Raw genomic sequence first — 13,856 nt, forward strand, 5'->3', positions numbered from 1 at the left:
TGGAATCTCTGTCACTTAAAGTTTTTGACAAAACATTGGACAAACACCTGTCAGGGTTGGTGTAGGTAATACCTGTAAACAGCTGGAGGGATAGTGCCTCAGTATGGGACTGGACTAGATGACCTTCCAGTCCTACAATTCAATGACTCTAGATTTCTATGAAAGAGTGCTCTGTCTTCAAAGAGAAGTCTTCATAGACGTTGTACGCATACACAAATATTTTAATATAACTGTATCTGAAAAGTTATCCATACTTTTAGTACACTTATAATTATTAACTAAAAAGATAGTCTTTTAAATTTTGTAAAAATGACATATTTTACACATCCTCTATTTACAATTGTGACACACTTAAATGTTATAAAACATCCACTTTTGACCTTTAAAATACATGTTAGAATTTTTATCATTTACAGCAAACTTAGGGCTTGCTGTGGAGCTAAACCTTCAATGGAAATTTCATTATCAGCCTTGCTTAATAAAGACTGCTCAATAATAATTAAAAAAAGATAGGAAATGTACAAATATGGAGTTGGACAAAAATGAAGCTAGCAGTTTTAAAAAATATTATCACTGTGACGACTTCAAATAAATTAAAACCACATCCCACAATCCATTTTCACTGCATTGTTCATGATCATTTTTACAATTTCTTTTAAAATTTCTCCAGAGGTATGTATAAAGTCACAGGTGTTTCAGTGAAATGTCAGGATTTAACATCACTGCTCCTGATAGGCTGTGTTTGTTCTACTGAAGGTTCGTGAATAGGTTCGTTCCATCCCTTGAGGCTTTGCTGGATCCTCCTTGTGCATAATCTTTTAATTAAAAAATTTAAAAGAAAAAATGAAAATAAAATGAATCCACTGAGTATTTATTTCAACAATATTATCTCATATATTTGGTTTATTAAATACCATATTCTTTATTGTGGATGCTTGATAAAGGAAATTTGTAGTTCAAAAATTAACTTCATTTGGAGACCCAACCCTGCAGTTATTACTCAGGCCCACACTCCCATCAAGAGAGTTTCCTAAATTAAGGCAGCAGAATTGGGCACTTTGTTAGAATCCTCAACATGAGTGTCTGACATTCTGTCCATCAACACACCGCAGACTTCCCTCAGCAATATTTTTTCGACAATGCATTCAAGTAACCCCAAATTGAGGAGTCATTTACACTTTATGAACTCATTAGACCTACCTCTGTCTGACTACTTTTAATATTGCATGTGCACACGCCCGTTCTGCGGGCAGGCCTTGTGCCTATACAAAACCCCACTGATTTGCATGGGGGTGCAGGAAGTTGCAAGGATTCATCTGATAGCAGGAGCAGGGAGAGTTATGTACAGCACAAATATAGGGATACTGCCTATTAGGGTTGCATTTCAATCTGCAGTCCTGCATTTACACAAAAATGTCCTGTGGGGCTGCCTAATGAAATCCAAAGATCCCACAGCTGGGGCTGCTGGTGGGGCTCCACGCCCCAGATGGGTCCCAGTCATGGGGCTGCCAGGGTCCCCTGCCCCCTAGCCAGGAATCCTATGGCTTGGGCTGCAGAAGAGGCTCTGCATCCTGCAGAACCTTTGTAAAAATCTGGCAACCTTACTGCCCACAAAATTTATTCACATAAGCAGTGCCTTTGTGTTAGTAAGTGTATCCCGGCAACGGCCCATAGATCATCAGGCCTAGATGAGTCTGAGAGAAACTCAACAGCAAAAATTGCTTTCTCCTGCCATACATTTCAGTCTGCTGTGATCAAAATATATGAAACTGCAAGAAAATGTTTCCTTTAATGCCATTATTATTTACTTTTGCCCCCTATGGCAACAATAGATTGAGAGCGTTTTCCTCCCAGGAAGAATCCATGAAGAAGTGAAATATTTCCACAAATGACTCCATTATCATCAGCTCATGAAGGCTACATCTACACTAGCCAAAAACTTCAAAATGGCCATGCAGTGCTATAGCACTGGATTGATACTCAGGGTCCTATTCTCAATTTTACCACCAACCCACTGGGTGACCTTGGGTGGGTCCATAGCCTCTCTGTGCCTCAGTTTCTTCATCTGTAAAACAGGGACAAAGATACCGATGTCCTTTGAAAAGAGCTTTGCTATCTATGGATGGAAAGCACTGTATAAGAAATAAGCTATTGTTGTTATCCTCAAAGAGCATCATTAATGCATTTTATATTTGATTAGCCACTATTGACAGTTGCAACACTTTGGCCGTGTCTACACTAGCCAAAAACTTCGAAATTGCCATGCAAACGGTTATTTCAACGTTTACTAATGAAGCGCTGAAATGCATATTCAGTGCCTCATTAGCATGAGGGTAGACGCGGCACTTCGAAATTGACGTGGCTCACCGCTGTGTGGCTCATCCAGATGGGGCTCCTTTTCTAAAGGACCCTGGCTACTTCGAAGTCCCCTTACTCCTATCTGCTCACAGGAATAGGCAGATAGGAATAAGGGGACTTCGAAGTAGCCGGGGTCCTTTTGAAAAGGAGCCCTGTCTGGGCGAGCCGCGCAGTGGTGAGCCACGTCAATTTCGAAGTGCCGCGTCTACCCTCATGCTAATGAGGCACTGAATATGCATTTCAGCGCTTCATTAGTAAACTTCGAAATAGCCGTTTGCATGGCAATTTCGAAGTTTTTGGCTAGTGTAGACACGGCCAAAGTGTTGCAACTGTCAATAGTGGCTAATCAAATATAAAATGCATTAATGATGCTCTTTGAGGATAACAACAATAGCTTATTTCTTATACAGTGCTTTCCATCCATAGATAGCAAAGCTCTTTTCAAAGGACATCGGTGTCTTTGTCCCTGTTTTACAGATGAAGAAACTGAGGCACAGAGAGGCTATGACCCGCCCAAGGTCACCCAGTGGGTTGGTGGTAAAATTGAGAATAGGACCCTGAGTATCAATCCAGTGCTATAGCAACTAGAAATCACCACCGTTTTTGTCTTTGCCAACACTTCTTCATAAAGTCTGTATTTACATAAACATATTGGCAGTAATTGTGCTAAAGACACTTGAAATTATTGGAAAGCTTTTCTGGTGACTATATTTGTTACCTGGGGATCTGTTACCATCAGGGTTCCTAATAACATTGATCGTGGGCCCAAGAGTCACTGAAAATAATTTCCTTGGCAACTCAGAATCTTCCCCCTTCCCTTTTGCGATGGTACTACAGGTTGAAATTCTCTCGTCTGACAACAATCCTCGTCGGGCAGGAGGCTGCTGGACCAGAGCTCCAGGTGTGAGGGGTGCGGTGGAGCCCCACTGGCAGCCTACTCTGGGAATTCTCAGGGGCAGCGCCAGGGCAGGCAGCCCCACTACCAACAGCGTGATGGGTTGGGGAGCCCCACTGTGGGGAGCCCAGCCCCAGCCAGGAGCCCCTCTGTCAGTCCCACAGCTGCAGGGACCCCTGCCAGGGCTGGGGTTACCCAGTCAACTCCACAGCCATGGGAACCCTGGCCAACGCCTGGGGAACCCAGTCAGGCTTGCAGCTGTGGGGACCCCAGCCAGGGCCAGGGGAACCCTGTCAGCCCCATGTTAGGGAGCTGGCTGGGGCAGGGAGCCCCATCAGCAGTCCTGCAGCCACAGGGACCTCCGCCAGGACTGGGTGGAGCCTGACAGCTCCACTAGGGAGCCCTGCTGGAGTGCCCCACTAAAGGCAGCCTGAGGGCCTGACCTCTCCTCGTCTGGCAAATCCCCTCATTTGGTACCACTCAGGATGTTTTATTTCCTGTGCGGCTCCTAAGATGCATGTTCCTGATCCTCTCCTCTAGCCATCATTGCAGCATTTGCATTATGGCAAGGTAGGCAGAACGTGACCCTTCTCCAGCCATTTGGTACTAACAGGTTACCATGCTGTATCATGGACTAGGCACTTCCCCAATCAAAGACTGAGGATATCACCTTCTGTTAAGTTCCATCATCCTCACCGTACAAGAACCAATAGTCCCACAAGCATGTCCCAAATCAAGCATGCGCCCATATCATTTCTTTTTTCCCAACCCCCTCACTGGACTGAGCAAGAGTAGTTAGACATGACACTTAAATGGACATAAAATGTAGGTAAAACAGAAAGTCAGCACGACAAGGCATGTGACGTCAAAGGAAAGTATAGACATAAGAAAAATAAACATACCACTTTTGTCAACAGTATTGAGGGAAATGTTAGACAGGGAAGAGGAGAAGCTGTATAAGCATGGACCATTACAGAGCTGCCAGAAGGAAAAAAAACAGAGAAGCGCATATGTCATGAGAGTCACTGTCAGGGGTGTGCTGCCTAAACAGTCTCAAATACAACAATGAGCAATACATCAGATCACAGATAAGTTTGCCGAATAATTATTGCACTGTTCTTGGCTCCTGTCTGTATTGTTAGAATACTTCTGGGTTCCCTGAAGTTAACTGTATTTCATTTCTCATAGGAAACAAATAGACACATCCATCCTCACCACCAAAAGTAGAAACAGAATATCTAACCTGTTCATTCATGACTGCGGAGAGCTCGCTGAGCATATCCTTATAATGAGACATCATTTCTTCTTGATATTCCAACTGGTCCTCTTTAATAAGGCGCTTGTTAACTTCAAGAGCATGTCCACATGCTTCTGCAAACTGCCTACAAACCAAACATGCACCAAAGAACATCTATGCAAAATATCCAGTGAAAAAATATTATGCCCCCAACTTAAACATAAACAAGTCGGGGAGAAAACTGTGGCACTCAGTTATAAATCCCTAGGGGCACTCACGCAATGTGATCTACCCAGACTTCAAGAGAAGTTTTGCCCAAGAATGAATTGCAAGATGGGCTTGTCTACACTAGCTCCCTACTTCGAAGGGAGGATGGTAAGTAGGGTGTTGGGAGATGATTAATGAAGTGCTGCGCTGCATATGCTCCCCTGCAGCAACTTCCAAGTGTTAAACGTCGAAGTGCCGGCTCACGTGTAGTCACAGCTCACCTGCCAGTATTCCGAAGTGCCCAGGCAACCTCGAAGTCCCTTTACTCCTCAAAATTTCGAGTTGTGCAACACTTCACTAATAATGTCCCGACACCCTACTTACCATCCTCCCTTCGAAGCAGGGAGCTAGTGTAGGCACAGCCAATGTGTTTTTTTCTAGTTCTCATTTAATGTTCTGCCTAATTTCATGTCATATCACTGACTATTTCTCCTCCATTTGTAATGGCCAAACAAAACATAACTTTTACATTTAAAGAAAAATAAAAAGATTGTTAACCTGAATATTTCCTTCAGAAGTTTGACTTGGTTATCAGGATACTTCTTAGCATTTGTTTCTTCAAGAAAAGCTCGGGCATATGCCATTGGTCCTGCATTTACCTGTTAGGGTAAAAGCATCTGGATTAAAGGGAAGAAGTCACTGTTTGATTGTAATATAGAACTTTCATTCTTTAAGGCTCAGAGTCAATTTCTGTGCTTACAGTGTGTGAAATGACACTGATTATAGTGCAGGGTGAATATGAGTGAGATTTTGTTCTGTATTTTAAAAATACTCTGCCCCGTATAAAGTTGCATTCTGGGAAGTGTCAAAAGGATTTCCCAACCAAAGCTAAACACATCAGCATTTATTTTCCACATGCTCTGAATCAGTGGTTTAAGAGACACCATTCACCTGCTGAGTTGCCATTCTCCAAATCCAAACACAGTAGGTATTTCAGTACAACAGAAGTATGGAAAGTAGACAATAGGTCAGATCCCCAGCAGGTGTGAACTGGAATAGCTCTATTACAGATGAAGGAGCTGTGCTGATTTATACCAACTGAGGATCTGGACTCATGTGTCAGATAGGATGTCAATGTCTTAGAATGTTTCATATGCAAACAGTACGTTGGATTAGCTAACACTGGCCATATATACTTTTGTTCCTAATCCCAGTTTTTCTAAATAGGAAATCATAAAACTGACCTGCATATGGCTCTCTCTAACAAAATCTCCGGATGCTCATTTGAGTGCCAGGCTTTGGCTTAATATGGCCAGGCTGTTCAGGTCAGAAACAGCTTAACATTTATTAGAGGAACACTGAGGGCCTGTCTACTCTGCTATCAAAATACTCCGGCACTGAGTCTCAGAGCCCAAGTTAACTGACTCAGACTGCTGAACTAAAAAATCCTCCCATTCTTTTGGGGCTTTGAGCCCAAGCACCTGCCTGAGCTTGAACATCTAAGCTGAAATTTTCAGCTCCACAGCCTCAGTCCTGCAAGCCTGACTCAGCTGACACAGGTCAGCTGCAGCCTGGAGTCTGTTATTGGAGTATCAATATACCCTAGCAGGCTTAATTATAGAAACGGTACCAGGCATTCACCCAACACCCATTCAAGTCAATGGGAGTCTTTTCACTGATTTCAATGGGCACCAGAAGACAACCTGAATACTCTGGAATAAAACTGATTAAATATTTTCTACAAGTTGCAGAGCCCCAAATAAAAATGGTGGTGGGTACATAAGCATACAATTGAGCCACTGTTACCTTGACGCTGACGCTTCCTTGAAGTTTGAGCTGCAGTCTAATCATGTCCACTTCTTCCATTGTGCAAAGCTGGTTAAGTTCTGTAACCTTTTTGGACATCTCATCAATTGCTACTTCAATTGGGTTCAGATCTGTACTTGTGTGGCTTATGACTTGAATACGCTTCTTCACGTAAGGAAATAAATGACTGGCTGCTCAAAAACAAATGTTAGACGGTCAGAGAAATTCCATTCCCACAAGCTGGCAATTATGGAAGCAGAGCTTGTGGGTTCACTGTTTAGACTGCACCATTTTTTTTCCATTTTATAAACACACCTGTGATCCAGGAAAATTAATTCATGGTTCAGTATGTCCAAACATATTTTGATGCAGTTGTTACTGTTTCCATTTTGAATTCTAGCATACATCTCTCAGCACTTGACAGCACATGACTCTCGAAACCCAGAGATTTTAAAATTCATGCGCTTCTGATTCTGAATTAGGGCTATTATTCACAAGCCTGTGTTTAACTTGAGGCAGTTCAGCAGCTCCACTAAAATAAAGATTACTTACAAAACAAAAGTTAATCATTAGCTTAGACATTTTGTTTGCTGAGGCCTACAGCTCCTTCATTCACTAATCAATCATGAAGTGGTTACTGTCCGAAATCATTCTTGTTGTGCTCCCAAAGGGAAGTGGGAAGAAGGCGCATGCTTTCTGGAAAAAAAAGAGCTAGGAAGGAAATCATGTGAGCATTTTTAAATTTTAATGTTTTTTCCTCTCCCAAATTGGGATGAAAAATCAAAATCTCATATACATTTTTGCAAATCAAAAGTTTGAAAATATATTAAAAAAATAAATTTCAAAATGTTTTGTTTGGATTTTGGCCATTTTAACTCTTTGTTTATAAATTAAAATAAAATTTGAAACAAATTATTTCAACATGAAAAAAACTTGTTCATGTTGAACATGTAACAGGATGATTTGACAATTTCAGAACTATATTTTCCAGAATTTTTTCAAAGCGAGAAATTCTTGTAAACCAGTCCTTCCCCGGGAACAGTTTAGATTAGTGGTACTCACAGTTTTGTGACCTGGGAGCAACATTTACAATCATCCTTAACCAAAAGAGCTATAAAACTACTGTATGTCCTACACACCCTCCCACCAAACACACATGTACAACAGTATTAAATACATATAAAACCACATACTAAAGAAAAAAAATCAAATCTTCAATTCAATGAAAACTAAATTTAGCTAGCTTATTTACTGCATGCATCTAATTGCCTGGCTGTCATTTGAACTGGGCTATGGAACTGTCACATATTAGCAGATGCATTTACTTACACTACTGGGCACAAAGAAATAACCATGTTCCCACTTCTCTCTGAAGGATCTGTACTCGTCTTTGCACATGCATTTTTTCATTGCTTTAGCCATATACAGTTTCATGCCCACAGCAGAGTATACGAATGTCCATAGGAGTAACACATGATTGTTCAAAGAATTTTAATCGGTTATTAACCGGGGTCCTAGTGCTAGCAGCTGAGAAGACTGCTCAGGACCCATTGGTGGGGTGAGCACACCATGGTGTTTGTTTTGTTCCTTCCACTCACACCATTACCATTTCATGCAGCAGTGCTATTTACAACATCCCTTGTGCCCTCAGCTCGTGGGCCAGAGCAAACAACAGGTCTCCCTCCAAAAGTTTGCTCAGTCACTGAGCAAAACTAGCCCTGTTCCTCCAATCAGCTGATTTGCAGAGCTCTTGGAGGGTGAGGGAGGAATGGTGACTCCTTTCCTCCAGAAGTGCCATTCATGCCATGCTGGGAGGGAGCCTCGAAGAGCTGCAGGCTAGACCTGAAAGATCCACATGAGGCTCATGAGCTGCAGAGTGAGTTTCACTGGTCTAGATCAAATATATTTTGCTGAAGTGTTCCCAACCAGCTCTATCCAATACACTTCCTTATGGCCCAATCAGCAAAGTGACTCAGCGAGTTTGACTCCTGGGCCGTGGGAAGTCTGGCAGAAAACCTGCTTATCCTAAGGCCCTGTTCTGGTCTCCTGCAGACTTTGGGGAGCCTGCTCACCCCCTATGTAAGCAAATGGTGAGCATATTACCGGTCAGTTTGAACCCTGGACAAGCCCCAACACATAAAATGGCTGCCATCTTGGCACACACACTAGAGGTTGAACGAAGGATCCCAGAGCTGTAATACCCACTAACCGGTGGTGTACACATGACCTGATTGTCCTGTTCCCATTCCCTAATACACGAGTTGTTGTCCCAACCTCGATGGTTGCTCCTCTTTTCACTGCTATAAACAGTTTGCTTCTTTGCCAACTATAAATGGTCCATTTTTATGTGCATAATTTCTATACATGCTAAACCATCTAAAATGTATCTATTTTATCCATGCAAAATAGAACAGATGGAGTTGACAAGAAGAAAATGGCATGAGGCAGTGGATAGGAAGGCAGATGTGGGGCAGCAATGGACAAGTGATAGTAGAGGCGTTAGCAGGCATAAAGTTCCAGCCTAGACTATAAAGCAAGGGGTGCAGGCTGTGTGCATGATTTAGAGCAGATTCTGGCCAGACATCAGGGCTAAGGAAACTGGGGAGTAGGTAAGACAACCCTACCTGCTGATTAACAGCTACGTGCTAGGAGGCTAATAGGCTAAAACTTACATGCACTTTCAGTTCAACAATGCTATTCCCTCCTCACTAATGTCAGCATCAAAGAACTTATTGCTGCTCAGACACCAAAGAACATTCAATATTTCCTGTGCTTCATCCCCCCACACATAGTTCTACTGCATAAGAAATGCCGCCAGATATCAGGTATTTATTATCCCTGACTGCACAAAACCTTTAGCTGACTAAGTCTGTGCTGCAGCAGCTTTTCCCATTTGGCTTTTTGAGGAGAATACATATCTCAGAGTCAGAAGGGGTCTAAATACTTTGTCATTTTGAAGCCTTTCCTTGAATATCAGCCACTGTATTCAATTTTACTCATGAGAGCAAAGCTCGTCAATTGCATATTCAGACAGTTTCTTGTCCACTCATCCGAAATTTCGGCTACGTGATGTTTTGGCAGTAATTTCACAAATGTTTATCTCTATTTTTTAAGATAAGATTTCCATCATGATGAAGAGCTAAACATTACCTGTTCTGCACCACAGTTTAATCTGATTCAATGGAAACTGGAACCTGCAATTTTCTTGCACAAGGATACCATCCTGCCCGAGACCACAAGGATTTCCGGGTATATTGCTCAGTGATAAAACACTGATTTTTTTTTATATATATATATATATATATATATATATATACACCCACACACACCCAAACACACTATACAGTAGCCTTCTGTAAACCCTGGTATCATGTTCTAATTTTTAACAAATACTCATATCTGAAGTGGTTCACTTTTCCAAGCAGCCCAATCTTACGAACTCCACACCAGTTTTCTTTAGTTAATGCAAGCTAAGTAAAATAAAGAATGAGGATTCTGATTAAATGGCTGTAAATGAGAAAGCAAAGTGAAAGGAGAATAACATCAGCTGATTATTCTACAAATGGGGGGAGGGATATCTCAGTAGTTAGAGTATTGGCCTTGTAAACCCAGGGTTGTGAGCTCAGTCCTTCAGAGGGTCTTTCAAGGGACTGGAACAGATAAGATTAAAACAAAAAATCTGTCAAGGATGGTGATAGATCCTGCTGTGAGTGCAGACGACTGGACTTGGTGACCTCTTGAGGTCCCTTCCAGCACTGTGAGATATGTATACCTCCATGTTTCAGCCATTTTTCTTTTCTTATTTCATGGTCTATAAAGCCATATAATGTGTGCAATTTGGGCATATTAAAGCTTATGCACAGAAATATGGACACAGTGAAATGATTATTGCTCAGCTAAAACTTTGTACAAACCCGCTGGCAAACAACAGCTTGTGGAGCATATTGTGCTTGCTGAGTTTTGAGCAGCGCTGCCTTTTGAAATCATATGTAGCTCTTTACAGTCAGAAATCTTAACAGGAAAAGAAAAAGCAGCAACATACTTGTCAGGATTGTGCGTCTCTTGCATTGCTCTTCTACCCCTCCGTGTTTCTTTCCTGACAGCGTGAAAGGCGTTTCAAATACAAAACGGTTGATGTTGTGGTGCATTTCAAAGTCAGTCTTCCTGTCTTCAGCCTCCTTCTCTTCAAAGAAAGGTGTGACATACGTAACCTGGATATAGGCGTATTTTGGATCCAGCTCTTTTGGGTTGACCTGTGTTAACATGGTTACACATGATGAAACAATTTATCTGATACCGACTTGGTATTACTACAGATACTATATCTGCATATTGGTTATAGGTTTGTTGTTTTTACCCACTGCGTTATGACTGATATTTGTGTAAAAATAATTTAGGATTTTCAAAAAGTAATGATGGGTGCATAAATTAATATTGAGATAACTAACTCTGGGGCGTGATTTTCAGTTTAAGTCAAAAGGTGTTTTCAGGATAAAGAAAAGGTCAGCAACCCCCGGCACAGGTGCCAGTAGCGGCACACAAGCTGATTTTCATTGGCACGCAAGGCAGGAGCTCAGCCTTGTCCCTCCTCCCCCATGCGGCTGGGAGCTTGCTCAAACCCATGCCGCTCCTGGATTAAAAAAAGGCCAGCTAATGCTACCAACCGCCACCTAAACAATAAAGCTCCATGTCCTAATTTATTTATTAATGAAGCTGCTGTAAGTAGGACTGCTAGTGACTTTTTAAAAGTATTACTGGGACTTGGACTGTACACAGAGGTCAAAAGTTCAGATTTCGGCACGTGGCTGCAGAAAGGTTGCTGACCGCTGGTATAGGGCAACGGCAAAAATGAATGTGGGTTGAATGCATTAAGGAGAAAATAGCCAATTTTTGCCTTACAAGGGTAGTATACATTTGTGATGAATGTTCTCTTATAATGCTGTCATGTGGTTACACCACCACACCAGTGCAGCCCTGTGCCCTGCTTGAAGGCCTGGCTTATTTTTTTATAAAACTAGGGCATGCTACTTCCGTACTCTGTGTAGATCCATCAGAAACACCTTATTGGTAATGTGAATGGTATCCCAACAGTGTTAAACCTTTGTTTCCCAGAAAGAGTCTTACAGAGAGAGAGTGGCGTGAATAGTAAACTGTGGTGATGTGCTCTTAGACTTCAGTGGGAAAATGAGCCTTTTACTTTGCGTAGGGGTGTTGAATGTAAAACACCATCATAGGGCTGAATCCTGACCTGTGGCACTCACAAATGCAGGGAAGCAGGGGCATAATCAGTGTTCCCTCGAATTTTTTAACTCCCTGGCTGGAATGAGTTTTGTTATGTGCACCAAGGCACGAGTGGAGGTGCACCACATGACGCGAACTGCGGGTGGCAGAGCTTGCTCTGCGAGTCAGCTGCGCAACACCTGAAACTCTCTTGGGCTGTCACCCAATGGCTCCGCTTACAGGGAACAATGGGCACAGGCAACCCACTACCACCCTCCATGGACTGCTGACCTCAGCAGTCGCAGTTAGGATGTGTTGACATCAGAGCTGGGGGTGAGCCACCCAGACAGGTAGACTCATGTTAGCTGAGCTTGAGGTGAAGCACCAAAAATAGCCATGTGGATGTGGTGGCTCAGGCTAGAGCTCAGGCTTCCAAGCCTATTTCAGGTTGGATTTCTCGCCTGTGCCTCTGCTGCTGCCAGCCATGCTGCTGCAGCCACTCCACAAACAGGGCAGTCACAGCTCCAGCTTGTAGCCAAAGATGGAAGTGCCACTGGGGTTTTGCAATAGGGTTTTACAGACGGGAAGGGGGTGGAGCTCTGTACCGTCAAGTCCTGGGGATCCATGGAAGAAGGCAGAGTAAGCTGTGCCACGTAAAAGACTTGCGTTGCTTAGTATACCCCTGAATCAAGGGAGACTCTGCCCCCGCATCATTGCCACTCAGTGCTGTCTCTGACTCAGGGCTTGTGGAAATGCCACAACCCCGCTCATAGTATTTGGAAAGAAAGGGAGACGTTTTTTCATCGATTAACAGAAGTGCAGCATGTAGTTATGAAAGGACTCGGGGGGTCAAATATGAATGAACTGCTCCCATCATTCAAGAGGAGCATTTTTCCCATACCTTATTGGAATCTTGGATCATCTTCACATTCTCTGAGCCGAACTTATCTGCATAAAGTTTTAGCAGTCTCTGAGAGATCTCAGACAGACCCGTTAACTTGGGTTCTTTATAGATATACTCTTTCCCTTCCTCTTCTTCAAAAAAGCCCTGTACAAAAACAAACAGAAAAGATCAATCAGTGTGACAGATTTGGCAAACTAACTGTAAACTGAAAACAAAACATGCTAGTTTACTGTGACATAAGGCTTAATGTAGCCAATTTTTTAGATAGTGGAGTCTCTGATTGTTTTTTCTCAGTGCTACAGCATGTGAATAATGAAGGAACTTAACACATTATACAAAATTCAACATAAGACATTCATGCATTTACATTTTAATAAGCTTGGCAAGACAATTATTGAGAAATAGAATGTAAACAATTTTGGATATTGGAAGATTTGTGTGATGGTTGTCTGTGTACAATGCATGCTTTTATTTGACTGTGGAGCTAGTGCCATCTAGTGGTACATTTTAGTTATAAATTACAGATGACTTAGTAGGGGCTCATGGATTCATAAGAAATACTGTTCTCTCTTCACACAACAACAAATCTTTCAAGCAATAAGATCATAACATTAATTGGGTGTAAAACTAATTTGTTAGGATGCCATGCACAACAAATGAACTGATCTGTATCTGAGTTTATTTAAACTGATTTCTCTGCTGTAATCTTGAAAAAAATAATATCTTGTGACATAGTCAAAGACAAAGTAACACCTTATTTACATTGGAAAAGATAAAATTGCTCAGACTGTTGACATTTACAAAGAGACTTCTGTACAGTCTTTGCAAAGCCAAGTACTTACAACATTGAATGTAGCTGGTAGTGTATTAATAAAAGAAGAACAAAATCTGTTGAAGAACAAGACAAGAACCTGCCAGTTTTCATAAGAATTGCTGACTTCAGAAAATGAATATACATACCATATGCAAATAAAACACATACATTGGGTGTTTAGTGACACTTCAGAATAAAACCTTTTCTGGATGAATGTAACATGTACTACTCAGCATTCCTATTAGCAATAAATGGACATTACCCTGACAACGATCTTATACTTCAGTGAGAAAATCAGCTTTTTCTTTAATATAGGAGTGCAAAACACAAATAAGGTTAAACCTTCTTGACCCGTGGTGTTCATCCTTGGAGGGAAGCAAGACATAAGGCGGATGGGCTTTATTTCAGCATTTCA

The 13,856-nt window shown here is 41.9% G+C and overlaps 1 protein-coding gene across 2 annotated transcripts in view; it reads right to left on the reverse strand.

Moving 5' to 3' along the window:
- Positions 1 to 206: 206 nt before the first annotated feature.
- Positions 207 to 13,856, reverse strand: part of DOCK10 (dedicator of cytokinesis 10) — a 245,706-nt gene continuing 232,056 nt past the window's right edge. Inside the window, exons 51-57 of one of the 2 annotated variants that reach the window (XM_075003811.1) lie at positions 12,625 to 12,771; positions 10,546 to 10,756; positions 6,504 to 6,694; positions 5,256 to 5,356; positions 4,497 to 4,635; positions 4,156 to 4,231; positions 207 to 815 (exon numbers count right to left, since the gene is read on the reverse strand). In XM_075003811.1, the coding sequence (XP_074859912.1) occupies positions 748 to 815; positions 4,156 to 4,231; positions 4,497 to 4,635; positions 5,256 to 5,356; positions 6,504 to 6,694; positions 10,546 to 10,756; positions 12,625 to 12,771 (933 nt within the window). In that variant the 3' untranslated portion in view covers positions 207 to 747. The remainder of the gene's footprint in view (positions 816 to 4,155; positions 4,232 to 4,496; positions 4,636 to 5,255; positions 5,357 to 6,503; positions 6,695 to 10,545; positions 10,757 to 12,624; positions 12,772 to 13,856) is intronic. The other variant, XM_075003810.1, reaches the window with a different exon arrangement.

This window comes from Carettochelys insculpta, chromosome 10 (genome assembly GCF_033958435.1).
Source record: "Carettochelys insculpta isolate YL-2023 chromosome 10, ASM3395843v1, whole genome shotgun sequence".
NCBI lineage: Eukaryota > Metazoa > Chordata > Testudines > Carettochelyidae > Carettochelys > Carettochelys insculpta.